Source organism: Acinonyx jubatus, chromosome A2 (genome assembly GCF_027475565.1).
Source record: "Acinonyx jubatus isolate Ajub_Pintada_27869175 chromosome A2, VMU_Ajub_asm_v1.0, whole genome shotgun sequence".
NCBI classification, from domain to species: Eukaryota; Metazoa; Chordata; class Mammalia; order Carnivora; family Felidae; genus Acinonyx; species Acinonyx jubatus.
In genome coordinates this window covers 7336147-7363040 of record NC_069383.1, presented here as the reverse complement: position 1 = coordinate 7363040, position 26894 = coordinate 7336147, and the positions used below count along the sequence as shown (strand labels likewise).

General features: G+C 43.2%; 1 protein-coding gene across 2 annotated transcripts; it reads right to left on the bottom strand.

The window, feature by feature from the left end:
- Positions 1-26845, bottom strand: ZNF786 (zinc finger protein 786). Of its 2 annotated transcripts, none has more exons than XM_027075711.2 (4): positions 25989-26845; positions 7930-8056; positions 4221-4373; positions 1-2775 (listed from the first exon to the last, which is right to left on the bottom strand). In XM_027075711.2, the coding sequence occupies exons 2-4, from the start codon at positions 7961-7963 to the stop codon at positions 710-712; spliced, it is 2253 nt and encodes a 750-aa protein (XP_026931512.1). In that variant the 5' UTR covers positions 7964-8056; positions 25989-26845; the 3' UTR covers positions 1-709. The 2 variants fall into 2 exon arrangements, with proteins under 2 accessions (XP_026931512.1, XP_026931511.1); XM_027075710.2 differs by lacking the exon at positions 25989-26845 and adding an exon at positions 15894-16048.
- Positions 26846-26894: the final 49 nt, after the last annotated feature.

The following is a 26894-nucleotide window of genomic DNA, read 5'->3' as shown; positions in this document are numbered from 1 at the left end:
TTCAGAGAACTTGTTTTATTGCTCACAGTTTCAAAATAAATGAATCAAAACCAAATTCAACATTATATCAGGGCTGCAACAAAATTCACACATACCTGAACCCTCACTTTAGAATCATACTGTGGAAAAGGAGAACAGTGGACATTTAATAGCCACCTCATCTCCTCAACTTTGGGAACAGTACTGGAAGGATTTCCTTTTGTCTTAATTCAAGCTGGGATTTCAGAGCTAGCTGAACATTTGGGGGGAAATTACCACTTAAGATGGTAAGAAGAACAGATATCTCTTTTATCAATGGATAGGAAATAGAACTGGTGATGTTTTAAATGTTTATTTTAGAGAGAGAAAGAGAGCGCTCGCGCCTGAGCGGGGGAAGGACAGAGACAGAGGGTAAGAGAGAATCCCAAGCAGGATCGGGCTGTCAGCATGGATCCAGATCTGGGGCTCGAACCCACCAACCTGAGATCATGACCTGAGCCGAAATCAGGAGTCCGATGCTCAAGTGACTGGGCCACCCAGGCGCCCCTTCCTGGTGATGTTTTAGCCGAGAAAATCCTTTGTGGCTTCTCATACTCCTAACTTGGTTCCATTCTTGGTCAAAAAACGGCCCCTGTTCCCCAAATCTGTCTCCCGACGGGTTTCGCTATGGCTGCTGTGGATTCCCAGGGAACGTCAAGCCTGCCGAAGGCTCTGGACGCCCTTCCCGGCCTCAACTCCAGTCAGCCTCGATCATCGCGAACAGCTGGCTGAGCCTCTTCTTGACGTCAGGCTCGCTGGGGGCACTGCAGGATTTGGCGTGCACGCGGATGTGTTCGGCAAGTTTGGACTTGTAGATGAAGCCCTTGCCACAGTCGCCGCAGGCGAACGGCCTCTCGGGTCTGTGTATGCGCTGGTGCCTCAGCATGTGTCCCTTCTCTCGGAAGTTCTTATCACACTCGGGACAGTGGAAGGGCCTCTCGCCTGTGTGCAGGCCTTGGTGGCTGAGCAGCTGCGCCTTCAGGCGGAAACTCTTGTCGCACGTGGGGCACTGGAAGGGCTTCTCCCCCGTGTGCGTCCGGACGTGTTCGATGAGCTTGGACTGCTTGGCGAAGCCTTTGCCGCACTCGCAGGAGAAGGGCATCTGCCCGCCGTGCAGCAGCTGGTGGGCCTTCATGTCGGCCTTGACGCGGTAGCTCTTGCCGCACTCGGGGCACTGGAAGGGTCTCTCGCCCGTGTGCAGGCGCTGGTGACTAAGCAGCTGCCCCTTGAGGCGGAAACTCCGGTCGCAGCTGGAGCAGCGGAAGGGCCTCTCGCCGCTGTGCACGCGGAAGTGCTCGGCGAGCTTGGACTGCCGGGTGAAGCCCTTGCCGCACTCCCCGCACGAGAAGGGCCTCTCCTTGCTGTGGGTGCGCTGGTGGGCCTTCAGGATGCCCTTGAGGCGGAAGCTCTTGCCGCACTCGGGGCACCGGAAGGGCCTCTCCCCGCTGTGCACCCGCAGGTGCTCCCGGAGCTTGCAGCGGTGCGCAAAGCCCCTGCCGCACTCGCCGCAGGAGAACGGCCTCTCCCCGCCGTGCCGGAGCCGGTGTGCTCTCAGCATGCTCTGGAGGCGGAAGCTCAGCCCGCACTCCGGGCACTGGAAGGGCTTCTCGTCCGTGTGCAGACGCCGGTGCCGCAGCAGCTGTCCCCTCTGGCGGAAGCTCCGGCCGCAGTCGGCGCACCCGAACGGCCTCTCCCCGCTGTGCACTCGGACGTGCTCCGTGAGCTTACACCGCTTGGCGAAGCCCTTGCCGCACTTGGCGCAGGAGAAGGGTCTGCCGCCGCCGTGCGCGCGCCGGTGGACCTCCAGCGAGCCACCCGGGCGGAAGCCGTCGCCGCACTCCTGGCACCGGAAGGGCCGCTCTCCCGCGTGCACCCGTTTGTGGCCGGCGAGCTGGGACCCGGCAGCGAAGCGCTCGCCACCCTCGGGGCAAGACAACGGCCTCTCCCCGGCGGGGCGGTGCCGGACAGTCTCCACGGCCCCCGGCCACGGGCCTGGCTTCCCTCCCGAGCGCAAGCTGGCCCGCCGTGCCTTCCCTGGGAGGGCCAGGTCGCCTTCGCCACGGGAGACCAGCCTCCCCCTGCTGGGCTGGCCCTGGGGAGCCGCCAGGCTGTTCTTCGGGAGAGCGTTCCGGTCGCACCTGGGGCACTGGGAAGGCCTCTCCCCCCTGCGCCGGAGGCGGTGGCCGAGAAGGCTCTGCTTGCGCGGGCCGCACCGTTTACATCCAGGGCCCTGCGGGAGGCTCGTCCCCGCCGGTACAGCCAGATGCCTGAGCAAATACCGCTTCCGGTGGAAGCTCCGCCCGCAGTCGTAACACCGGAAATGCCTCCGACCCTGAGGGATGCTGCGCTGTTGCTGTGGATGGGCTTGTTTGCTGAATTTCTTCCAGGGCCGACACGGCTGGTCACTCAAGTGGCTCTGGTGCTTCTCTAAGTGATTCTTCTTGCAAAAGCTTTCCTCACTAACAGCGCTTGGGTGCTGGGTGCCCTCCCAGGAGCTTTCCTCCTGAAAGGCAGGGGGAGCCAGAGTTCTGGGACTTGGGATTCCTTCTCTCCGGGTAGGTTCCCTGCAGCTGGGGACTACTGGAATTGGAGCCCATGCGACATGTCTGTGTGGATTCACGAGAGCGATCCTCCCGTCAGGCCTGAAGGAAGCATCTGCCCTTCCTCCTAGTGAGGGTTCAGAGGGGCACTGGCCCTGTAGGAGATCTACTTGGAACCGGCATTTAGCTTCTCCTGATTTCACAGCTTGTTGACTTCCTGAAATGGAAAACAAAACTTCAGTCCGTATTCCTGTCATGACTAAAGGCTTATATCACCAGGAAGGGGAGCAGTAACAGTGACCTCTGGGAACCCAGCTCCCACGGAGCTCCACAACCAAGGACATTTCAGTATGGTTCCATTTAATGACCAGGAGTTTGGTGAGAGTCTGCTAAAATTAAACCGAAAAAAACTTATCTTAAAAGAGGAAAATCTAGGAGCACTTGGCTGGCTCAGTCGGAATAGCATGCCACTCTTGATCTCAGCGTCATCAGTTCGAGCCTCATGTTGGGTATAGAGATTACATAAATAAACTTAAAAAAAAAAAAGGAAAATATAGGTCTTAATAGGGCCTATGCTCTGAAATGAGACCGTCTGGGTTCAAATCCCACCTTTCCGCTGTCTAGCCTCTGTCAAGTGAATCTCTCTTGGCTTTGGTTCCTTCTCCCGTAGAAACAGGGAAACAACAGGACATTTGATTGTCATGATTATTGAGTTCCTGCAGTTACAGTGTTGAACACGTGCCTGGCATACTGCACACTCCATGTGCTCACCGCCATGACTACAGGACCATCCAACTTGTGCCATTTTGATGTGGAGGCATTTCTGGAGTCAGGTTGATGACGGTGTCACTATTAGACCCTAATACCACGGTCCCATGTCACCCAGGGGATGTCCCTCAGGCCAGGCAGCAGGGCTTGGGCTCTGTTCCCCACTCCTCGCCCCTATTCCCACCAACCTTTTAAAAAGGTTTCTTGGAAGAATTGATAACAGATGGTAAAAAGTGAAAGAATTTGTGAAGCAAAACTCCTTTACTGTCCAGAAAGCAGCAGCAACAAACTAAGCAAACTAAACAAATTTCTGGGAATGATGCTCCCGTTGGCTTTCTCATTCCGTATTTTAATGCTGCCTTTTAAGAATCCAAAAATTTCAGACTCTCCTATGATAACAAGAAACAACAGAGGAGAGCTGAGTTTTAGGTATTCAAGTAGAGACAACAGTTCCCAGATAGGAAGGAAGCAATTTTGGTCACTAGGATTTAGATAACCAGTTTCGCTACCACCCCGCCCCACACCAGCCCTGCCTACTAACAATAGTGCCTATTTACTGAGCTCTTACTGTGTGCCATGTATCATTTTAACACTTTATGTATACTAACCTATTTAAACCTATAATGTAGGTGCTTTTATTATCTTCATTTCATAGGCCAGGAAATTGAAATATCGAGAGGTTGAATAACTTGCCCAAGGCGACCCAGAAAAGCAAGATCCAGACTCAGAGTCCAGGACCCATACTCCTAACCACTGTGCTTTACTGCCTTTTTCTAGAATATGCCAGACATCAAGCCTCAGCCTAGCCAAACAGGAAGACATGATCAGAGAACTGGAACAAAGATATCTGAATGTGATGTCCTCAGGAAAGGGCCCTAATTTCTTAATACTCACGCCAAAACAGATGTCCCTCAATAACTGGATCAAAATGCAGATCAGCTGAAGAGCAAATTATGTTTCCTGATTTCTGTGATTCTCCCCAGTTCTTGAAGAACTCTTTCCCCTGTTCAATCCGTGATATTAGTTCTGGTTTGGGAAGTCCATCATCTGTACAAAGAAGTTAGACAGGGTATTTTGGTTTCTTTGAGCACTAAATTTAAAGCATGCGGAGTTGTTTTTAAATTTTTTAAATGTATTCCTGGGATAATGTATGAGAAGAGATGTCAAAAAATAGATTATAGGTTTGCACAAAGAGGAGTAAAACTGCCCACACATCCTAAAAGTTCTTCCTAATCTTTCTGGACCTGTTAAATCAGTTATACTGTTTAAATCCTGTCTTGGTCCCCATATGTCTAGCAATATGTATTTAGCCATGGGTTTCATAAAACTCACTAGTAGGGTGCTCTGAGAATGGTGGGACAGCTCTGGAGACAGCTGGACAGATATCACGAGAAGAGGGGGAGATGGAAAAATAACTCGAATGCCTGTCCTAGGCAATTTCAAAGTAGGTAGCTCCAGCTAAAATATTCTCAGAAGTTCTCTGGTGACGGTGCTAATCATGACTCCAAACACGGTGGAGTTCTGCTAGAATAAAAAGGGTTGTAAGCAATGAAATAAACAGACGAAAATAGTTACAAGATTCTTTAATATATGACCCCCATTTCCCAAAAGAAATGTTTAATTTATTTATTTTCAAGTAAAATTTTCTTTCAATAAAATATATTTAACAGAATCTAAAGTATGCTTCATAGGTTGCTAAAGGGAGATCAGTGTATGGTTCAAATAAGAGAAAGAGGGTACGCTGGGCAATGCCTGCCTCAGGAAGAAAATGTCAGAGTGGTGTAGTACATGTGGAGACAGATCACTGTTCTAGATTCCTCCTTGTCCTCTGAAATCTGACTTCAATCCCAAAAGAATTCTAAGACTTCTTTCATGAGAAAAGGAATCCCTATCTTTTGTTTAAATCCATATACCTATTCTCAATCTTCATCTGTTGAAATCCCAGCATCTTTTAAAATAAAAGTATTTTTCCAAAAGTAAAGCCTGGGTGGCTCAGTCAGTTAAGTGTCCAACGTTGGCTCAGGTCATGATCTCACAGTTTGTGAGTTCAAGCTCCACATCAGGCTTTGAGCTGATGGTGCAGAGCCTGCTTGGTATTCTCTCTCCCTTTCTCTTTGCCCCTCCCAAGCTTGTACTCGCTTGCTCTCTCTCTCTCTCTCTCTCTGAGTGAATAAACTTAAAAATTAAAAAATAAATAAAAAAACAAAACCAAGAAAACAATTCAATTTATAATAACACAAAAAAGAATAAAACATTTAGGAATAAATTTAATAAAAGAAATCCAAGACTTATACAATAAAAACTATAAAATATTGTTCAAAGAGATTTTGTCATAAATGAATAGGAAGATATCCCATGTTCATGAAAAGGAAGCCTTGATATTGTTAAAATGACAATATTCCCCGAATCCAATCTGCCTTGTTTTTTGACAAACTGATCCTAAAAGTAATGGTAATCAAAAAGACAAACATATATACATCAATGAAACAGTATTGAGAATCCATAAATAAAACTCTACATTTATGGTAAACTGATTTTCCAAAAGGGTGCCAAGAGAATTCAATGGGGAAAGACTTTTCAACAAATGGTGTTGGGACAACTGGATATCCATATGCAAAAGAAGTTGGATCCCTACTTCACACTGTATACAAAAATTAACTCAAAAGGGATCAAAGACCTAAATGTAAGCAATGAAACTCTAAACTTCTCAGAAGAAAACATAGGAGTGAATCTGTGTGACTTTGGATTAAGCAATGGTTTCTTAGATATGACACCAAAAGCTCAAGCAACGCAAGAAAAAAGTTGGGCTTCATGAAAATTGACAACTTTTGTGCTTCAAAGGATAGTATCAAGAAAGTGAACATGGGCACCTGGGTGGCTCAGTCGGTTAAGCATCCAACTTCGGCTCAGGTCGTGATCTCAGTCTGTGAGAAGAGATGTCAAAAAACAGCACCAAGCCAGCTTAGGATCCTGTCCTTCCCCTCTCTCTGCCCCTCCCCCACTCATATTTTGTCTCTCTCCTCTCTCTCTCTCTCTCTCTCACCCCCCCCCAAATTTAAAAAATAAAGAAAGTGAACAGACAACCACAGAATGGGAGAAAATTATCTGCAAATTATGTATCTGATAAGGGTCCAGTATCCAAAACAAATAGGGAATTTATTTTTAATAGGCTTTGAATGCAGCACAGGGCTTGAACTCATGACCCTGAGATCAAGACCTGAGATGAGATCAAGAGTCAGATGCTTAACAGACTGAGCCACCAGGCGCTCTACAAATGGAGAACTCTTAAAACTCAACAATAAAAAGACAAAGAAATAAATTTAAAAATGAGCAAAGTATTTGAACAGACACTTCTCCTAAGAAGGTATACAAATGAAAAGATGCTCAACACGATTAGAGCTGTTAAGGAAATTCAAATCAAAACCACAACAATATACCACTTCACATCCATTTAATCCTGATGTTTGGAACATTCTTTCTGGGTAGAACAGGATGGATGATAATAAGATTATCTTTCTTTCTCTATAGATTCAATTACTTTAATTGGTTCTTCAGTAAAAATAAAAATATGTAATATCTTAGATTATATGTTTTAGAAACAACACTCTCTATGTAAAGCCTAGAAAACTTAATTATGGTAAAAGAATAGAATATGAAGTATTAGAAACCTTATGATATAAAGAAGTGGTATGGCTGTTAGGAGCTGGCAGAAGAGGTGACAGGAAGCACAGGAGAACTAATCACCTTGGCTTCATACACTGAAGTAATCGAGATGTAATACGAAGTTCACAGAACATGATCTAGAAGTTTATTATTTAAGTTATAAAGTTAGCCCATAGAGGCCTGGAAAAAAAACAACCTCAAAATTCGGGGGAAAGGGAAAAAAGCAGACAGAAGATCCTGTAAGTGCGTTAATCCCTCCTTTTCAATAGTAATGAGTTAATGCTGTCTAGACGTGACAAATCAAGAAACTAAGACACAAGCATAATAGTAAGATTGGAGGAAACCACAGTAAGAACTGAAACAGAAAAGGTTAAACGTGGTTGCCTTGGGAAATGAACTGAGTGCAGGAGTGAGGATGAAGCAGAGACTTTATCATTCGACACTTCTCTGAACTGACTGATTCTTAAAAATCACATTTGATAAATTAAAAAAAAAAACAAAAACATATGAAGACCAAGTAAGGAAAAAGACTGAAAAGAACACATTACTATAACCAAGCAGAGACAGCTCCTGTTAAACATCTCAGGGTATAGCCTTACAAAATCTCACTGCAGGGAAATATTATAGCTTTTCTGAGTTATACAACCCCACTGTAAAAGCTGCCAAGTAGGGACACTACCCATATTAAAAATAGTATGGGTACATTATGGATAGGAGCTAGGAGTGCTCCAATATGGAAATCATGGCACCCTATGACTGTGTAGCAACTAAAAGTCCCGAGTCCTGGTGTATTCAACCTATGACTTTAGGGTAAAACAAAAATACCTTTCTGAGTTAATTTCTGAGAAATCTGGCCACCTAACAAACAGGAAACTCAAGTGGCCAAGACCTCTTTCAGGCCCATTTCCAGGATCTACCCACAAAATCAAGCACTTCTTACCTAGAGAAACAAGAATCTCATAATTGGTTCTCATTACATGCTTGTAAAGCTCCTTCTGCCATGCCTCCAGATTCTGCCATTCTTGTTCAGAGAAATAAATGGCAACATCTTCAAAAGTCAGAGGTAACTGAAATTACAGACATAATACATACACAGTCATTATTGCTTCAAAATGATTTCGGCTCCTTCTCATCAATGTATTTATTTTCTTTCTTAAGTAAACTCTACCCTCAACGTGGAGCTCGAACTCACAACCCTGAGATCAAGAATCACCCGCTTTACCCACTGGCCAACCAGGTGCCCCTCCTTTTCATCAATTTAAAAGACTTTTTTAGAGGATCCTGTTCTTGTGTATTCAGCAGCTTCCTCCTTGAGAACTGCTCCTCCCCCTACTCCAACCATGTGGTTCTGTTAACCACCATACCTTACGTGGTTCTTTATGGTTGTTCAAGCTACATATGCATTTGTATAGGATATTTTTCTTCTTTTAAAAACAAAAGAGGGAATAAAGCACTGTGTAACTTCATTCGCTTAATATGTCAGGTGTTTTTCCAGGTCAGTGTGTATAGGCAAAACCAGGTTTTTGCAAACTGCATTATATTCCATTGCATGGGCACACATACCCCATGAATGGGACATATAGTTTCCATTTCCTTTATAAATTACAAACAATGCTCTGATATGCTTCCTGATATACTAGTGCTTTTACCACTGTAAGATAAAGCCTAAAAAGGAGAACTACTAAATCAAAAGGTATAAAAATGTTCAGTTTAATAAATACCACTAGACTGCCTTCCAAAAAAAATCCAGCACTTTTGCCCTTTTGCTAATAAGATGAGACTTATTTCTTTGCACCTTCATCAGCACAGCATGGTTTTAAACCTTTATTATTTTTTTTTTTTGCCAGTGCAATGGGTAAAAAATTTCCTTGTTTTACTTTGCATTCATTTGTGAGGCTTAACATCCTTTTCATACTTTTCGGGTGTGGAGGATGTTCTAGTATCTTTGTACATGTCTGTTCACATCCTTTGCTCAACATTCTCGTGGACTCCTATAATTTGAATGAACTTCTTTATATCAGGGTGAATCATTCTTTGATTGACTAGCAAACATTTTCTCCCCCAGTCGTTTGTATTTTGATTTTATCTTCTGCCAAATAGAGCATTTTGAGTCTTTAATTTGATCTGTCAGTCCTTTCCATGGTTTCCAGGTTTGTTTTTTAATTTTTTAAAGGTTTATTTTGAGAGAGAGATGTGAGACTGAGCCACCCAGGTGCCCCCATAGTTTCCAGCTTTTTAAGTGTCCCCCACACCAAAAAGTTATACAAATATTCTACTAATATTTTTTGCCCTTAGATTTGCAATTTAATTCTATAGATGAGGGGCACCTGGGTGGCTCAGTCAGTTGAGCTTCTGGCTCTTGATTTTGGCTCAGGTCATGATCTCACAGTTTGCAAGATGGAGCCCTGCATCAGGCTCAGTGGGGAGCCTGCTTGGGATTCTCTCTCTCCCTCTCTCTCTGCCCCTCCCCTGCTCACATAATCTCTTTCTCTCTCAAAATAAGTTAATATTTTTAGTAAAAATCAAAGAAAATTCTACAGATGAGATTGGCATCTTTAATAGATACATATGGAGAGCCAATCACACACCAGTAAGTATACTATCCTTTCTCCTTAGATTGGAATGCCAACCTTTAATCTTTGCATGTATTAGATTTTCATAAATATGTGAATCTATATATTCTCTTACACTTTCTATATGTGTCTGATTACAGTACCTATGCAATATTGTAATAATGGGATGGTAAGTCTTACCCTCTCCTCACATTCTTTTCAAAGTTACTGCTGTGAATTCGTAGATATGTATCCTTCCTTATAAACTCCAAAACTATTTAGTCCAACAACAACAACAAAAAAGTGCATTGGAATTCCAGTCTGGACTGCATTAACTGTATATATGTATTTAGGAAAGATTGATCTCATCTAGAAACATGTTCTGCATTCATTTGGTCCAGCTTGCTATCCTTAATAAACTTAATTATTTTCTTCATAAATGTTCTGAGTCTTTTTTATTAACTTTATTTCTGGTGTTCTGTGGTCTTTCCAACAATTGTAAATGAGACCACCCCTTTTGGGGTGCCATTTCAATTTATTATTAATAGTTTTTTAAAAAGTTACTGATTTTTGTAAACTTACTGTGTATCCAATTAATGTGTCATATTATTTATCAATCCTATTAACTTTATGGTGGGATACAATAAAAATTCTCAAATAAAGATAATTTCTCCATCTTCTACACTGCTTTTCTCTTATATTATTATAGTTTTCAGGAGAACCTCTTTCGTGGCTTTAGGGTTTAGTATCTTGATTTGGAAGACTTTTCCTATTCTAAAATTATAAAATATTCTCTTAAATTCTTCATAACATTCTTATAACTTTTATTAGACTTAGACCGTTTTCCATCTGGAACTTATTTATGTGTAACATAACAGGAAGGAACATAATTCTTTTTCCAGGTGGATTTTCAGTTATCACAAAACTTACTCAACAGTCTATTCTTTCACCATTGATTTGGGATTGTTTTTCATTAATTAGGCTTCCATTTATAGTTGGCATTTATACTCCATTTATACTTCCATTTATCCTTTTTTGCTCCAATACTGCAGTATAATTCTTATAGTTTTATCAGATATTTTGCTTTTTAAAAAAAAATTTTTTTTTAACCTTTATTTATTTTTGAGACAGAGAGAGACAGAGCATGAACGGGGAAGGGTCAGAGAGAGGGAGACACAGAATCTGAAACAGGCTCCAGGCTCCGAGCTGTCAGCACAGAGCCCGACGCGGGGCTCGAACTCACGGACCGTCAGATCATGACCTGAGCCAAGTTGGACGCTTAACCGACTGAGCCACCCAGGCGCCCCTAGATATTTTGCTTTTTAAGGGGGCATGGCCATCCACCACTAACCTCCATCATTTCCCATAGGAAAATGTCTTGGCTTTTCTTGTCTGTTTTCTCTTCTACATAAATAGTAAAGATATTTTGTCAAATTTATACAAATTCTCATGGGATTCTGATACGAATATGCTTAATATATTAATTTGGGGAGAAATGGACCTCTAAAATATGGCTTCTTTCCACGCAGAAACATCTCTCTCATTTTTCTAGACATTTTATGTGCTTTAGTAAAATTAGTTTTCTTCATGTAGATTTTACATAATTCTCAACAGGTTCATTTCTAGGGATGGTACAGTTTTTGTTGCTACCATGTTTTGGGTTCTTTTTTCCCCCCACTAAAATTTCTAATTATGAAAGGTTGGGAAGCTAATTTCCTTGTTGGCTAACACTTTAGTTGACTGCCGTGGGTGTCTGTGTTGAGAACGAGATCTGCAAATTAACATTTCTTTTAACCATTTAAGCCTATCATTTCTTATTTTTCTTATTGTATTGGCTGGAATGATGTTGAATAAGAGTGGTGACAGCATGCATCTGTCTAAGGTTTATAACTAGAAGCATGTAAATTATATATTTGTTAAAGTAATTTACATTAAATGCACATTCTTTTATGGTTTCCTTTTCTCTCTTTTTCAAATTATATTTAAGATTTTTTTTTTTCTTTTTAGGTAATCTCTACACCCAACGTGGGGCTTGAGCCACAACCCTGAGATCAAGAGTCACATGCCCTACTGACTGAGCCAGCCAGGAGCCCCTATTGCTTTCTTTTTTAAGTTTTTTTAAAATTTATCTATTTTGAGAGAGACAGAGAGAATGCAAGCAGGGAAGGGGCAGAGGGAGAGAGAATCCCAAACAGCTCCCCACTGTCAGCACAGAGCCTGACATGGGGCTAGAACTCACAAAACTGCGAGATCATGACCTGAGGTGAAACCAAGAGTCAGAGACTCAACCAACTGGGCCACCAAGGCTCCCCCTATTGTCTTCTTTACATCAGTTTTAACTCCCAATGTTTTGCCATATGTGTTTACTTCCTATGGGTATTAAAGTACAGTTTGTTTCAACTTTTATTTTTATTCATCTTTTCGTTATATGGAATATGAAGCTTAGATTTACGTTTTTAAAAAAATGTAATAATTCCTTTACATTTATATCAGAAATTCATTAAGTTTAATGAAACAGTCATTTCTGCTATGTTTTTAAACTGTGAATTTGCCCTAACATGATTGATATTGGGTGCCTGGGTGGCTCAGCAGGCTGGGCGTTTGACTTCAGCTCAGGTCATGATCTCACAGCTCGTGAGTCCGAGCCCCAAGTCAGGCTCTGTGCTGACTGCACGGGGCCTGGAGCCTGCTTCGGATTCTGTCTCTTGTCTCTGTCTCTGTCTCTCTGCCCCTCCCCCGCTCACGCTTTCTCTCTCAAAAATAAACATTAAAAAAAAATTGAAACAAAAATAATTTGTCACAAAATTTTACACTTGCTTATATGCAAGTTTGTCAGTGAGAAACTCTAGGTCAGTTCCACATGAGGACAATTTTACACCCCAGAGGACGTTTGGCAATGTCTGGGGACGCTTTTGTCAGGACTGGGCAAGCTGCTACTTGCATGTCGTGGATACTGGTAAACATCCCACAGAGCACGAGACAGCCCCCTACAACACAAACTAGCCAGTTACAGAATGACAGCAGTGACGAGGGGAAGGAACCGTGCCAGGCTGCCACAGAGAGATGAGAAGGAATATACAAAACACGCCCGTGCATACCCTTCGAGAAGAATCCGCCAGCTTCCTCAGATTACCCTGTTTTATGAGCCCAACCTCTCCAAACCTGGTGTTGAAACTTTCCGTCTGATTTCGGATAATGGTCCTTCCACCTCACTGCCCCTTCTTACACCCACTTCCATAAGCAAATTTCAGGTAGTTTTTAAGCTAGTTTATTTTGTTAATAATTTAACATGCATAAAAGTGTGTTTTTACTAGGTTCCTATCTTTTCAACATGTCACTGACAAACTTTTTGAATGTTGTGTATCTAAACACCATTCCTCCGGTAAGCTATGGTTTTTACTACATGATTTTGCATTGCATTGTGATTTTTAGAAATGCATGTGATGTGTTACAGCAGAAATGAATGCATGTTTTTGTTTAAAATATACTTATTCTCCTCTGATTAAATTCCTTACTTTAAAAATGTTTTCGGGGCGCCTGGGTGGCTCGGTCGGTTAAGCATCCGACTTTGGCTCAGGTCATGATCTCACAGTCCGTGAGTTCGAGCCCCACGTCAGGCTCTGTGCTGACCGCTCAGAGCCTGGAGCCTGTTTCAGATTCTGTGTCTCCCTCTCTCTCTGTCCCTCCCTGTTCATGCTCTGTCTCTCTCTGTCTCAAAAATAAATAAACGTTTAAAAAAAAAAAATGTTTTCAAGAAATGCTCAAAAAGCCTTCATTATTACTTTAATTTTCAGAAGTTAAAGATTCAGAAAATTAGAACATTATAACAAGTATCCTGGGTTGTTATCAGTATACTACTGATTTAAGAATTCAACATTTTTCTTCAGACTTCCTTTTAATGAAATAGAATATGACAGATGAAACTCAAGTCCTCTTTAGTCCCTCTTCAATATTTTTAAAATCTTTCTAAAATTTATTAAAGTTTATTTATTTTGAGAGGGAGGAAGGAAGGGAGGGAGGGAATGTGTGAGTGGGGGAGGGGTAGAGAGGGAAAGAGAATCTCAAGCAGGTTCCCAACTGTCAGTGCAGAGCCCAACGTGGGGCTCAGTCTCCCAAACCATGAGATCATGACCTGAGCTGAAATCAAGAGTCAGCTGCTTAACCGACTGAGACACCCAGGTGTCCTATTGTTTTTTAAAAATGTTTATTTATTTTGAGAGAGAGGGCATGGGCACTGGGAAGGGGCACAGAGAAAATTCCAAGCAGGCTCCATGCTGTCAGCACAGAGCCCGACTTGGGGCTCGATGTCACAAACCGTGAGATCATGACCCGAGCCAAAATCAAGAGCTGTAAGCTCAACAAATCGAGCCACCCAGGTGTCCCTTCAATATATCTTATACTCAGTCCTATTCTCTCTCCCCAGAAGCGAACATTATGTGCATGTAGTAACTTTTCAATTCATGTTTTTAATTTTTAAATACACATAAGTATCTATAAATAAGTATTACTTTAATTTTTATGCACAAATGCTTTATTATACTGCAGCTTGGATTTTTCATTCAACATTTTGAGATCTGTCCATATTGATATATACAGAATTGATTTAATTTTGTGTCGTGTTCTATTATCTGAATATGTCACAATTTTTAATCCATTCTTTTATCCACTGACCATTTGTTTTCAGTTTTCTGAACTGACTGTTCAGATCTTTTACCTATACTTTTTACTGGGTGACTTATGCTTTCATTTCTAGGATTTCTTTTTTTTTAGGTTTACTTATTTTGAGAGAGAGAGGGACAGCACAAATAGGGGAGGGACAGAGAGAGGAGAAGGAGATTCCCAAGCAGGCTCCACGTCATCAGCGTACAGCCTGATGCAGGGCTCGATCCCACAAACTGAGATCATGACCTGAGCCAAAACCAAGAGTCAGATGCTCAGCTGACTGAGCCACCCAGGTGCTCATTTCTACAATTTCTTTATATAACTTGTATATTGATTAATTGTTGACTAAATTAGGTTACAAATACTTTCTCCTTGTGTATCTTCTCTGTTATTTTTTTATTTTTTAAAGTTTATTTATTGGGGGGGGGGGGGGGGGAGAGAACGAGCATGGAAGGGCAGAGGATCCAAAGCAGGTTCTGTGTTGACAGCAGAGAGCCCTACACAGGGCTCAAACTCACAAACCATGAGATCATGACCTGAGCTGAAGTCGGAGGCTTAACCGACTGAGCCACCCAGGCGCCCCTAAAAAAATTTTTTTAAACAAAAAATAAAATCTGTTTACATTCACAAAAATCTTACTGCCATTTTGATAAAACTGCGGTAAATTTACATATTAACTTGGAAGAAAAGTATCATCTTTACTGTATTTAGTCTTTCCATCTACGGGCCTCTCTATCTCCCATTTATTTATAATTTCTCCATAAAAGTGTTGCATACCTTTTGAATATTTAATCCTAGGAATTATGCTTTCTTAGCTAAGACTATTAACGCTACTTTGAAATAACCTCATGAATTCATTTAGTGATCAGAAAAAATGCTCGGGGCGCCTGGGTGACTCGGTTAAGCGACCGACTTTGGCTCAGGTCATGATCTCTCAGTTTGTGAGTTCAAGCCCCGCGTAGGGCTCTGTGCTGACAGCTCAGAGCCTGGAGCCTACTTCAGATTCTATGTCTCCCCCTCTCTCCACCCCTCCCCTGCTCACCTTCTGTGTCTGTCTCTTAATAATAAATAAACATTAAAAAAATTTAAAAAAAAGAAAAAATGCTCAATATGAAAGTTTGTAAGGTATTAAAAAAAAACATAATAAATGGTCATTCCTTCTAAACCTCGATTGCAACAAAACATTAAACAAATAGTGTGTATTCTGCTTAGATTTTTATATCCTATTCTATTCCTTCCGACCTGTCTTCCTTTCTTCTTACACTCAAACGTTAGCAGATGAATTATCGTATTCAAGCCGCTGCCAGCCATCATTTCAATCACTCAGAGTCTTAAATTTTTTAAACACTTGTTCTGAATTCAGTAACTGCCATGTAAAACTGGCTGAGCTGTGACACCCACAAGGGAACCAGACCCATTTCTCTCCTTTCCCTTGTCAGCCCCCGCCACGCCCGGGCGCCCCCGGCCAGGCAGGGCTCGCTGCTGAGTGGGCCTGGTCCACGCTCGGCTTGTTCGGGAGTGCGGCCACCGGCTCCGTCCACGGTCCGGACCTTACACCCGGACAGACGCAGCTCCACCCGTCCCTCCGCTGCCACCCCGCGAGGACCCCGGATGGAGGCCCGCCACGCCGGAGCCCGAAGACCCGCCCCGAGCCCCGAAACTGGGCGTCCGCGCACGGAGCCTTTCTTACCGGAGCCGGCTCGGCCATGGCCCTTCACGGTCCCTCCCGGCCCGCGGCCCCGCGGGGACGCTAAGTTCCCGGGCGGCCCCGCGGCACCTCCTCGGGCGCGCGGCCTCCAGCTCCGCCCAGCCCCGCAGGCCCAGCCCCCGCGCGGTGCACGCTGGGACTCGCGCCCGGCCCGGCCCCACAGCGCCCCCTGCGGCCGGGAGGAGCCAGTGCCGTCCCCGGGTCCTGGCGCTGGGTTTGGGTCTCCAAGCGAGGAAGACAGACCGAGAGGCACTGAAAGGAGCTGGAGAGAGGAAGACGGAAAGGCGGACGTGGGGCTTCAGCTGCAAGTGGGGAGACGACTCGCTCTTCACTGAGCCCCGGACGGAGAAGAGGCGCGGGGCTGGTTCCTCCCCGAAGCGGACCCCAGGCGAGGGGAGGATCATCTGTGAGGCCATCCCGGGAATGAAGCGGGGAGGTGAGCCGGCCCAGGGGGTCAACGAGCAGGTCCCTGTCATGGGTAATGGGGAGTCCGTACGGCGATTCTAAGAGTGTGCAATACCCCCCTACCCGCATCAGAATCCTCCCACCAGGGACCAGGAGGCTGGGAATTCATCTTCAGGGAGTCTGGCAGACACATGGCATCGCTGACCCCGTGGACTTAAATTAGGACGTGACTTACAGTCTATAAAATCCAAGAAATGGTCTTATAACCTAAATGTGAAATGGATCTTCAGTTTACTTCGTCTTTCACTCTTAAGTACCCAGTGTGATTGAAGTGCTGGGATATATGTCATTGCTTCCCCCTACCTTAAAGGTTTTCTTTAAGAAAAAAAAATTGGGGGGCGCCTGGGTGGCTCGGTCGGTTGAGCGTCCAACTTTGGCTCAGGTCATGATCTCGCGGTCTGTGAGTTGGAGCCCCGCGTCGGGCTCTGTGCTGACAGCTCAGAGCCTGGAGCCTGTTTCAGATTCTGTGTCTCCCTCTCTCTCTTCCCCTCCCCCGCTCATACTCCGTGTCTCTCTCTCTCTCCCCCCCCCCGTCAAAAAAAAAATAAACATTAAAAAAATTTTTTCTAAATAAAAAAATAAATTAAAAAAAATTTGAAATTTAACAACAATAAAGCAAATTTAAAAAGAAGGCAGCTCTTTCTGCCCGTGGGTTGGTCCGGTGCTTTAGTAAAACCACATTTTTACACTGAAGACAGACATCTCAAGAATTATTTCTTGGCTATTGGCTCTGAACCCTGACACTTCAAACCACATCATTTGGCATCCTAATGATTCTGAGGCTTAGTCCAAACTTGGACGCCATTCGAAATACTGTTTATATTACCAAGACTTTGGCTGGAATGTCATTTGAGAGCCATGCATAGACTCAGCTAGATGGCCATAGCTTTAAGGAACTAAGGTTGACTTTTCGAAGAATGAAGCCAATAGAGCCCCTTGGAACTATTGACCTTGATGACGTTTTGGGGTGATGGTGGGGCGGGGCGGTCCAGAGCCAACAACCGAGAAAAAAAATCCTTGAAAATGCCTTTGGTGCAAAAAAGGTGATTTTATTAAAGCATGGGGACAGGACCCATGGGCTGGAAGAGCTGCACTGGGTTCCTGAAAGGTAACTCATTATATACCCTCAGGTTGGGAGGGAGTTAGGGGTAGAGTAAGTCTCGAAGGTATTTTGGAAGCAAGGTTTCCAGGACCTTGAGGGGCTACCTGTTGCTAGGGAAACATTTACTACCATTTAAGAAAACCTCAGTCATGAAACCCTTCAGATGTATATGGGGGGTGAGGGGCATAAGCTTGGAGTAAGATTGCCAGTATATATCTCGGGCGGTTGAAATGAAGTAGAATTACAGGATCCTCGAGGTTCAGGTAATGTTAAGCTAGGATTCTCTTTTGCCTGTAGCAAAGTGTCATCATCTCAGCAGCTGAGCTCCTTACAGGGAGGTCACTGCCTGTTTCAGGGACTTACCTATGGGCTGTAAGGCAGTAAGGGAATTTCATTTTTCATTTGACTTAGTTTCCCACATTAAGCATGGCAAGCACTTAAACCTCTTTCCTTTGTTCTTGGGTAGGCAGGAGTGTCCGAGGAATATCACACATATTCCACCTGGTGGGGGGGGGGGGGTGCTGTTAGCCTGTACTTTGCCTTCAGCTTGCCCCACGCTCCCTCATCAGCCTGGTACCTTGCTTAGAGTTTCCAGCAGCCTTACCAGGAGTCTGGTATGTCAGCTGACACGGCTTCTTATTCCTGTGAACCTGTGGAAACCTCAAATTGCTCTTCAAACGACAATGAAGGACTTTGAGGAAAGTTCTGATTAACTATCAGAGTGATGTGGGAAACAAAGGCAGAGGGAGATAGCAGGTAACATTGAATTTCCTTATGGCCTGCAGCCCATTGACGAATACTTGAGGCCAGCAGAGTATATAATTTTCCTGCAGGAACTCCCTACTGTCTTAATGTAAATGGTTTGCCAGAGGGGAAAACCACCTTAGCTTGATAATAGCTAGGCCCCAGGATCCAGTGTCTTTAGCATATGAAAATCCTTTGGGAAACTTCCTCTAGCTTTTACCTCCCCCAACTCCCAAGTATATTATCAGTCACTCCATGGGGCCTGTCCCCATGCTTTAATAAAATCAGTTTTGCAAAATAAATAAATAAGTGTAAAATTTGTTTATAATTCTGGCACTCCAATGTAAATGGTCTATTTTTTTAAATGTTTTTATTTTTGAGAGAGATGGAGTGAGCGGGGGAGGGGCAGAGAGAGAGGGGGACTGAGGATCTGGAACGGGCTCTGTGCTGACTGCAGCAAGCCCAGTGTGGGGCTCAGACTCACCAACCGGGAGATCATAACTTGAGCCGAAATCGGACACTCAACCAACCGAGCCACCCGGGTGCCCCAAGATTTTCACATAAACTTCCAGTCTCTGCCCGCAGACATGTACTTATTATATGGTTCTGAGACATACGTCACTTTGTTTCTTTTGTTTTTCATTTACCACATCAGAGTTTTCCATGTTTCTCATAATCTTACAGTTCTACTCTTAAATGGATGTAATGCAAGGCAATGCATTAATCTGCACGGACTGGGCACGTTAAAGACAGAAATGAATTCTCTCACAGTTCTGGAAGCCCAAAGTCTGAGATTAAGGTATCAGCAGAGTTGGTTTCCTCTGAAGACTCTCCTTGGTTTGCAGATGGATGCCTTCTTCCTGTGTCCTCCCAAGGATGTTCCTCTCTCTGGGTGTTCTGTATCCCAATCTCTTCTTATCAGGATACCAATCTTATTGGACTAGGGCCCACCCATAATGACCTCATTTTACCTTACTTACCTCTTTCAAGGCCCTGTGTCTAAATATAATACTGTTCTGGGCACCTGGGTGGTTCAGTCCGTTAAGCATCTGACTGCGGCTCAGGTCATGATCTCATGGTTCTCGAGTTCAAGCCCTGCATCGGTTGTCGGGTTCTGTGCTGACAGCTCAGAGGCTGGAGCCTGCTTTCGATTCTGTGTGTCCCTTTCTCTGTGCCCCTCCCCCACCATCTCAAATAAATAAATAAATAAATAAATATTTATATACATATTTATATAACATAGTTAAATAAATAAATAAATAAAGTCCTGTTTTGACATACTGGGGGTTAGGACTTCCAACATATGAATTTTTGGAGAATACCAGTACATAGTAGGTAGGGTAGTGTAAAATATTCAGGGGCCATTAAAAAAAAATGTGGCCATAAATAACGCTGCTTGAATATTTCCATGCGTATAGTCTTAAAACACAAAAAGTACAAAGTGCAAAGGACAAATACATGAAATTAGATTAAGATTTAAAACTTTTTTTCAAGAAAAAAATAAAAAATAAAACTTTTTTTTCCCCATCAAAAACCACAATAGCCTAACCAAAACTAAGTCAGACTGGGGAAAGATATTTGCAGTGAGGAAAAACATCTAGAGAATATAAATAACTTCTAAAAATCAAAAGACTACTCAGGAGGATGATGTGCAAAATTATGAATAGTGAATTCAGGAAAGGGGGAAACATGAATAGGCACAAAATACACAAAGATGTTCCCTCTTACTGTTAGTCAGGAAAATGGCAGTAAGCTTTTGAAGATGCGCCCATCCTACATCCAGCAAGTCTTAACCTTGGCGCTGTTTTTGCACATTTACATAGGAGCCACATTCAAGAATCTCCATAGCAGCATTGTTTTAAGAGCAAAAACAGGAGAACAATTTAAGTGTCTATCACCCAGAGGATGGATCTCTTGTGGGTTTTTCACCCATACACTGAAAAGTAGCAGCAAAAACTAGTGAGCTACAGCTGAAAAGAGCATACGTGAATGACATTAACATAAGGATGACTGAAAAGGCACGTTGTAGGTTACGTACAATATGGTAGCCCTTACAGAAACTTTAGGACATATAAAACAGTACTATATATTATTTAGAAGTAACACGTATGTAGGCAAAGTATGCTGACATGTACAGGAATAAATACCCAGTTTGGGATAGTAGCCGTCGCTGGGAGCTGGGATGGGGAAGGGGTGGGCAGGAGAGGATGGAAACCAAGGTTACACAGGTGCTCCATCAGTACAGATGGTCCCCGATTTGTGATGGTACCACTTACGATTTCTCAGTTTTACAATGGTATGAAAGCAATATGCATTCCGTAGAAACTACGCTTTGCATTTTTTTTTTTTTAACACTTTGCATTTTGATCTTTCCTGGGCTTGCGATTTGTTGGAGGATCCTCTCTCGTGATGCTGGGCAGCTGCAGCTTGCAGTCAGCCACACCGTCACAAGGGGCACAAAACTGATGTGCTTACAACCATCACCCACACACCGGTTGTTTGTCACTTTCGCTACAGTATTCATACATTACACGAGCTATGCAACACTTCATTATAAAATAAACTTTGTATTCAGTGATTTTGCCCAACTGCAGGCTAATGTAAGTGCTTTTAGCACGTGCAAGGTAGGCTGGGCTAAGCTATGATGCTCATTAGGTTAGGTGTTTTAAACAGTATTTTCAGCATGCAATGGTTTTATCAGGTTGCAATCCCATTTTAAGTCACAGGTCTGTACTGCAAATGACTTATTCAAGAGGAGCCAACTGCTCACAGGTGAACATTCTTTACACCTTCTAAATATTTTTAACACTATAAGGAACATTTAAATAAATGAATCAAGCCATCAGAGTATTTGCCATCTCCAGGGGAGGGACACAGGCTTGTAAAGAACAATGTGAAAATAATATCCAATACTATTAGCAAAGTACAAAGTGCTGTGGGAGCATCAGACAAGGGATTAGCTGGCTATCTCCAGAGGTAGAGTTCATTGAGAACTCCTAGCTTTTTGACTATGAAACTAATTCTTTCACAAAATTTTAAAAAATATTTATGTACACACACACACACACACACACACACACACGATTTATGTCTAAACTTCATCTCACAAATTTGGTATATAGAACCTAGAATGTTTAGTTCTAATATTGCATTGTGATTTCCTCTTTAACCAGAGTTCTTTAGTGTATTTTTAAAGTTTCCAAGCCTAGGAAGTTTTGTTTGTTGTTTAAAGTTTTCTTTTTTATTTCTAAGTTAATATTTCATGGTAGAAGTTGGATCACAATGAAATGAACTTTAAAAAATATGTGGAGACTTCATTGTGCCCTATTACATAGTTAATTTTTGTAAATGCTCTGTGTTTAAAACTGATGTTATTTCTGGGGTGCCTGGCTGGCTCAGTCGGTTAAGTGTCCGACTTCGGCTCAGGTCACGATCTCGCGATTCGTGAGTTCGAGCCCCGTGTCAGGCTCTGTGCTGACAGCTCAGAGCCTGGGGCCTGCTTTGGCTTCTGTGTCTCCCTCTCTCTCTGCCCCTTCCCCAACTCACACTCTGTCTGTCTCAAAAAGAAATAAACGTTGTTAAAAAAAAACCAAAAAACTGAGGTTATTTCTCATACAAGGTTTTCTGTTGGGTAAAACTTATAAATTTTTTGCTGTTCACATCAAATTATTAATGCTCATTATTGTCTGCTAGATGAATACATTTACGAAAGGTGTGCTAACTACCCAACTAAAATATGGTATATTTATTTTGGTCATTTGGGTAACTTTTGCTTTTCATAGCACAAGCCTACATTGTTAGGTGTTTACAAGTTCGTGATTCTTAACTCTTCTTAGTTGATTCTTTTTATGGATTTTGCTATAAATTCTAACTTGTTCTCATGTATAGTTTATTTCACTAGGCTTCATTTGACAAATCTTTTTCCATCACTTTATTTTCATTGTTTAGTGTTTGTAGTCATGTCTCTTGTAAACTTTGTATAGTATGAACTTTTAAAATATCTGACAGTCTTCTGATTGTGTACTTAATTCACTATTTTATTATTTTCATCATTTTCTTTTTCTGCCTTCAGATGGATTGGTACTCTTTTTCTTTTCTTTTCTTCCTTCCTTCCTTCCTTCCTTCCTTTCTTTCTTTCTTTTTCTTTCTTTCTTTCTTTCTTTCTTTCTGTGTTTTATTTATTTTTGAGAGAGAGCACAAGCGGGGGAGGGACAGAGGATCTGAAGCAGGCTCCGCGCTGACAGCAGTGAGCCTGATGTGGGGCTCGAACACACAAACCGCGAGATCGTGACCTAAGCCAAAGTCAGAAGCTCAACTGACTGAGGAACCCAGGCGCCCCTGAATTGGTACTTTACTATATTCCTTTTTTCTTCAGCTGTTTTAGAAATTATATATAACATCTTAGTGATTGCTGTTGATTTTTTAACCGTTTTATTGAGGTACAATTGACACACTATAAACTGTATATATTTAAACCTTACAATTTGGTAAGTTTTGACATATGTAGAAGATGGTGAAACCATCCTCAAAATCAAGATAATAAACAGACCCATAATCCCCCCAAATTGTCCATGCCCTTATGTTTTTCTCCTTATTCTCGATGCTAGTTTTACCATCATTGCAGGTGTGGATTTTTACCATCCTCTCATGTAATGGAAGTGCACTTTCCTTTTTTTTTAATGTCTATTTATTTATTTAATTTTTTTAATGCTTATTTATTTTTGAGAGAGAGACAGAGTGTGAGTGGGGGAGGAGCAGAGAGAGAGAGGGAGACACAGAATCTGAAGCAGGCTGCAGGCTCTGAGCTGTCAGCACAGAGCCCGATGCGGGGCTCGAACTCATGAACCGTGAGATCATGACCTGAGCTGAAGTCGGACGCTTACCGACTGAGCCACCCAGACGCCCCATATTTATTTTTGAGAGACAGAGTGCGAATGGGGGAGGGGCAGAGAGAGGGAGACACAGAATCCAAAGCAGGCTCCAGGCTCTGAGCTGTCAGCACAGAGCCTGACATGGGATTTGAACCCACAAACCGCAAGATCATGACCTGAGCTGAAGTCAGATGCTCACCCGACTGAGCCACCCAGGCACCCCATTAAATGTTTATTTTTGAGAGCACAAGCTGGGGAGGGGTAGAGACAGGGGGAAAGAGGAGGCTCTGTGCTGACAGGAGCGAGCCCAATGTAAGGCTGGAACTCATGAACCCCGAGATCATGACCTGAGCTGAAGTCAGATGCTCAACAGACTGAGCCACCCAAGTGCCTGGTAGTGCACTTTTCATTTGAAGATTTTGGAAACCTCTCAGCCATTTTCAGGTATTGCTTCTCAGCCACTCCCTTTATTTTTTCCTTCTGGAATTGTTAGGTATATATCAGAAGCTCTCAATCGATTCTCTATGGATCTTCACTGCTTTCATACTTTTATTATTTGTATTTACCTATCTACTTCATTCTGGGTAAATTCCTAAAGTTTGTTTATTCTATTCGAGATTTTAATTCAATCAGTAACTTTACTTTCTCATTTCCAAGGTCTTTTTTCATATCCACCTGTTTATCATTTCTGCTTATTTATTCCCTAGTATTTTTAAATGTTATAATTTGTTTATATTTTGGTGAATCAAGTGCACTGGTTTTCAGGTATCTTCCAGGTATCTCTATTTAAATGTCTACGGAGTGAATTCATCTTCTGATTTTGTTTTGTTGGCTCACTTAAACTTACATCTCTTTATGGGTTTTGGAATTACGGATTGCAGGATCATCGTGAATGGGGAGGGGTAGGGTTTGTGTCTACGTGAGAATGTATGCACCTCCAACCATTCTTGTTTAGCTGTCCTGCGACTGTGTCTGCCTGATTCCCTGGGGCCCTCAGGTCCATAATCAAGTCCTATGTAGTTCAGTGCTCCCCCACCCCACCCTGTTAGTGGGTACATCACAGATCCAGGCATTAAGCCAGAGAATGGCTTGATCTGGGTGGGAAAATGCAAAAACAAGATTAAACCCCTGCCCTGGCCGGAGTGCAGTCTCTGAGGGAAGCAGGCAGGTTACAGTTGAACACTAAGAGTGCTATTAGAGAAACGGTGCTGTGGCATTGTGCACATACCTAAAATGCTGCTGGTGTGGAAACTGAAGGTGGAATGTGCAGGAGTCGGGAAGATGAGGGAGTGGTCATGAGGATATGACACACTTGGGAAAGACCAGAGTCATTTGGTGAGAGTGAGGTTCATATTGTGAATAGGTAACAAGATTAAGCTGAAAAGGCAGGTCTGGGTCAGCTCAAAGGTTTCTTTCTGATGTCATGTTAGGGAGTTTACGTTTGTAATAAACTTGGAAGCTTATAAAAAATATTTTTTGAGAGTAACATTAGAGTTGGATATTAGGGAAATCAACCTGTTATAAGGGTAATGAATGCACTGCAGGAGAAAGCAGGAAAATCTGCCCATAAAAACACTAAATTTTTTTTAAAGTTGGCTTTGGGAGGAGGCAGCTGGGTGGCTCAGTCCGTTAAGTGTCAGACTCTTGATTTCAGCTCAGGTCATGATCTCATGGTTTGTGAGTTCGAGTCCCGCATCAGGCTCTGCACTGACAGCATGGAGCCTGCTTGGGATTCTCTCTCTCTCCCTCTCTGTTCTTCCCCCACTTGTGTTCTCTCTAAAAGAAATAAACAAACTTAAACAATAATTTTTTTAAAAGTTGGCTTCAGTCAGTGGTGATGGTAGAGATAAAGAAGGGCATTTGTTTGGGAGGAATTTAGGAGACAGATTGGGTGGAGGAAAACCTAGGATCATTATCAGATTTACAGCTTTGGGATTAGTTAGTATAATTTTAGAGGTGGGAAATACAAGAATGTAAGGAAGAGTGCAGAGTGAGGGTTGATATGGATACAGTCTTTTTTTTAAATTTTTTAAATGTTTACTTATTTTTTGAGAGAGAGAGAATGTGAGTGAGGGGCAGAGAGGGAGGGAGATACAGAATCCAAAGCAGGCTCCAGGTTCCACGCTGTCAGCACAGAGCCCAAGGTGGGGCTCGAACTCCCGAACCATGAGATCACGACCTGACCCGATGACGGATGCTTAACCGACTGAGCCACCTAGGCGCCCCTGGATGCAAAGTCTTATCTTGGGCATTTTGTGTTTGAGATGCCTGTGGAAATCAGAAATACTCAGGGGGAAGGTGAACTAGGGAGACGGATGTACAGATTTGAAAGTCATCAGCACCTAGGAGATGAGACATTACTGCACAAGTGGTGGCTCAGGAGAGGAACCGATGAAAAACACGCACAGCTAGCAGTGGCTGGTGGTGGCAGCGGCAGAGGAGGAAGTACTTCCTCCCCATTCTTGGTATTTCTTTCCATTTAGGAACACACAGCATTCTTAATCTCCGCGCCTCCTTATTCGCTTTGCTCAGGTCTACTAGTTAAGGTTAAATGAGGCCATAGGATTGGGGCCCTAATCCAATAGGGCTGGTATCCTTCTAACAAAAAGAAGAAACACCGGCGATCCCCCACTCCCACCCTGTGCACAGAGGAAAAAAACAACCTAAGGACACAGGAAGCCAGCTCTCACCAGACACCAATCCTGCTGGCCCCTTGGTCTTGGACTTCTAGCCTTTAGATCTGTAAGAAAACAAATTTCTGTGCCTTAAGCCCCCCAGTCTGTGGTGTTTCGTTATGGCAGCCTGACCTAACACACACATAACGTAAGAAACTTTTATCCCAAGGAGCTTGATTACAAAATGGAGGAGAGAAAGGCTTAAAGGAAAAGGTCTAACCTGAATTTCACGGCAGGATGACTAGAATGCTTTCAAAGAGTTTTCCTTCCTCCAGTCTCTCCACTCACTAGAACAAACGTTCTGGAGCTTTTCCAACAAGTTCACTTGAACAGACTGTCACTCAGTAGGTGTGGGAAGGGTCCCTGGGGCCTGCGTCTTCCACACGTATCCCAGGCGAAGGCACGGCGTTGTCCTGAGGTGTGCTGGCGAAGAGGCCGCCGAGGCTGACATCCAGCCCACACGCGCCCTGGCACAGGTTAGAGGAAGCGCATTTTTCTTTGCACAAAGACACCACTGACTCGCCAAGAGGCTTGCACCTACAGGAGTGTACCAACCAGACGTTGGTTCTCGTAGAGACACTGTGACTTGTAGGGTGTCCTTGATTCCAGCGGATTCTGACTCAGGTGATCAGCAACCACTGGGTACTACAGCAGTGGAATTTTCCATAGGCCCCAAAGATTCCCTAAGGAAGCACAGCCGTACATTTTTGTAGGAATGAGGTTAAAAGGCTGACAGTCCACGAGACAGATGAAGGTTCGCTAGAACAGGCTGGAAAATCGCCTTAGAATGATCGATTGGGCCACAGAACAAAAAACGGAGTGATGTCTTGGACTGGCAATATTTTCTCCTTTGGTATTTACCCAAAAGCCCCAATATTAAGGCAAGTATGTCTCCTGGAGAATTGACGTATACTACTGAAAATGCAGAGGGGTTAGTTACATCATTGCTTGTCACCGACAATGGTGGATTTTTCGGTGATTTAAATTAAACCAGAGGGAAACAAAAATTTATGTGCACCATCGTTAACAAAGGAGATGGTAGACAACACTGATTTTTGGTAATATAGAGAAACTCCCCCGCGACACAGATGCTCTCACCATGTGAGAGAAAATGAAAATTCACTAT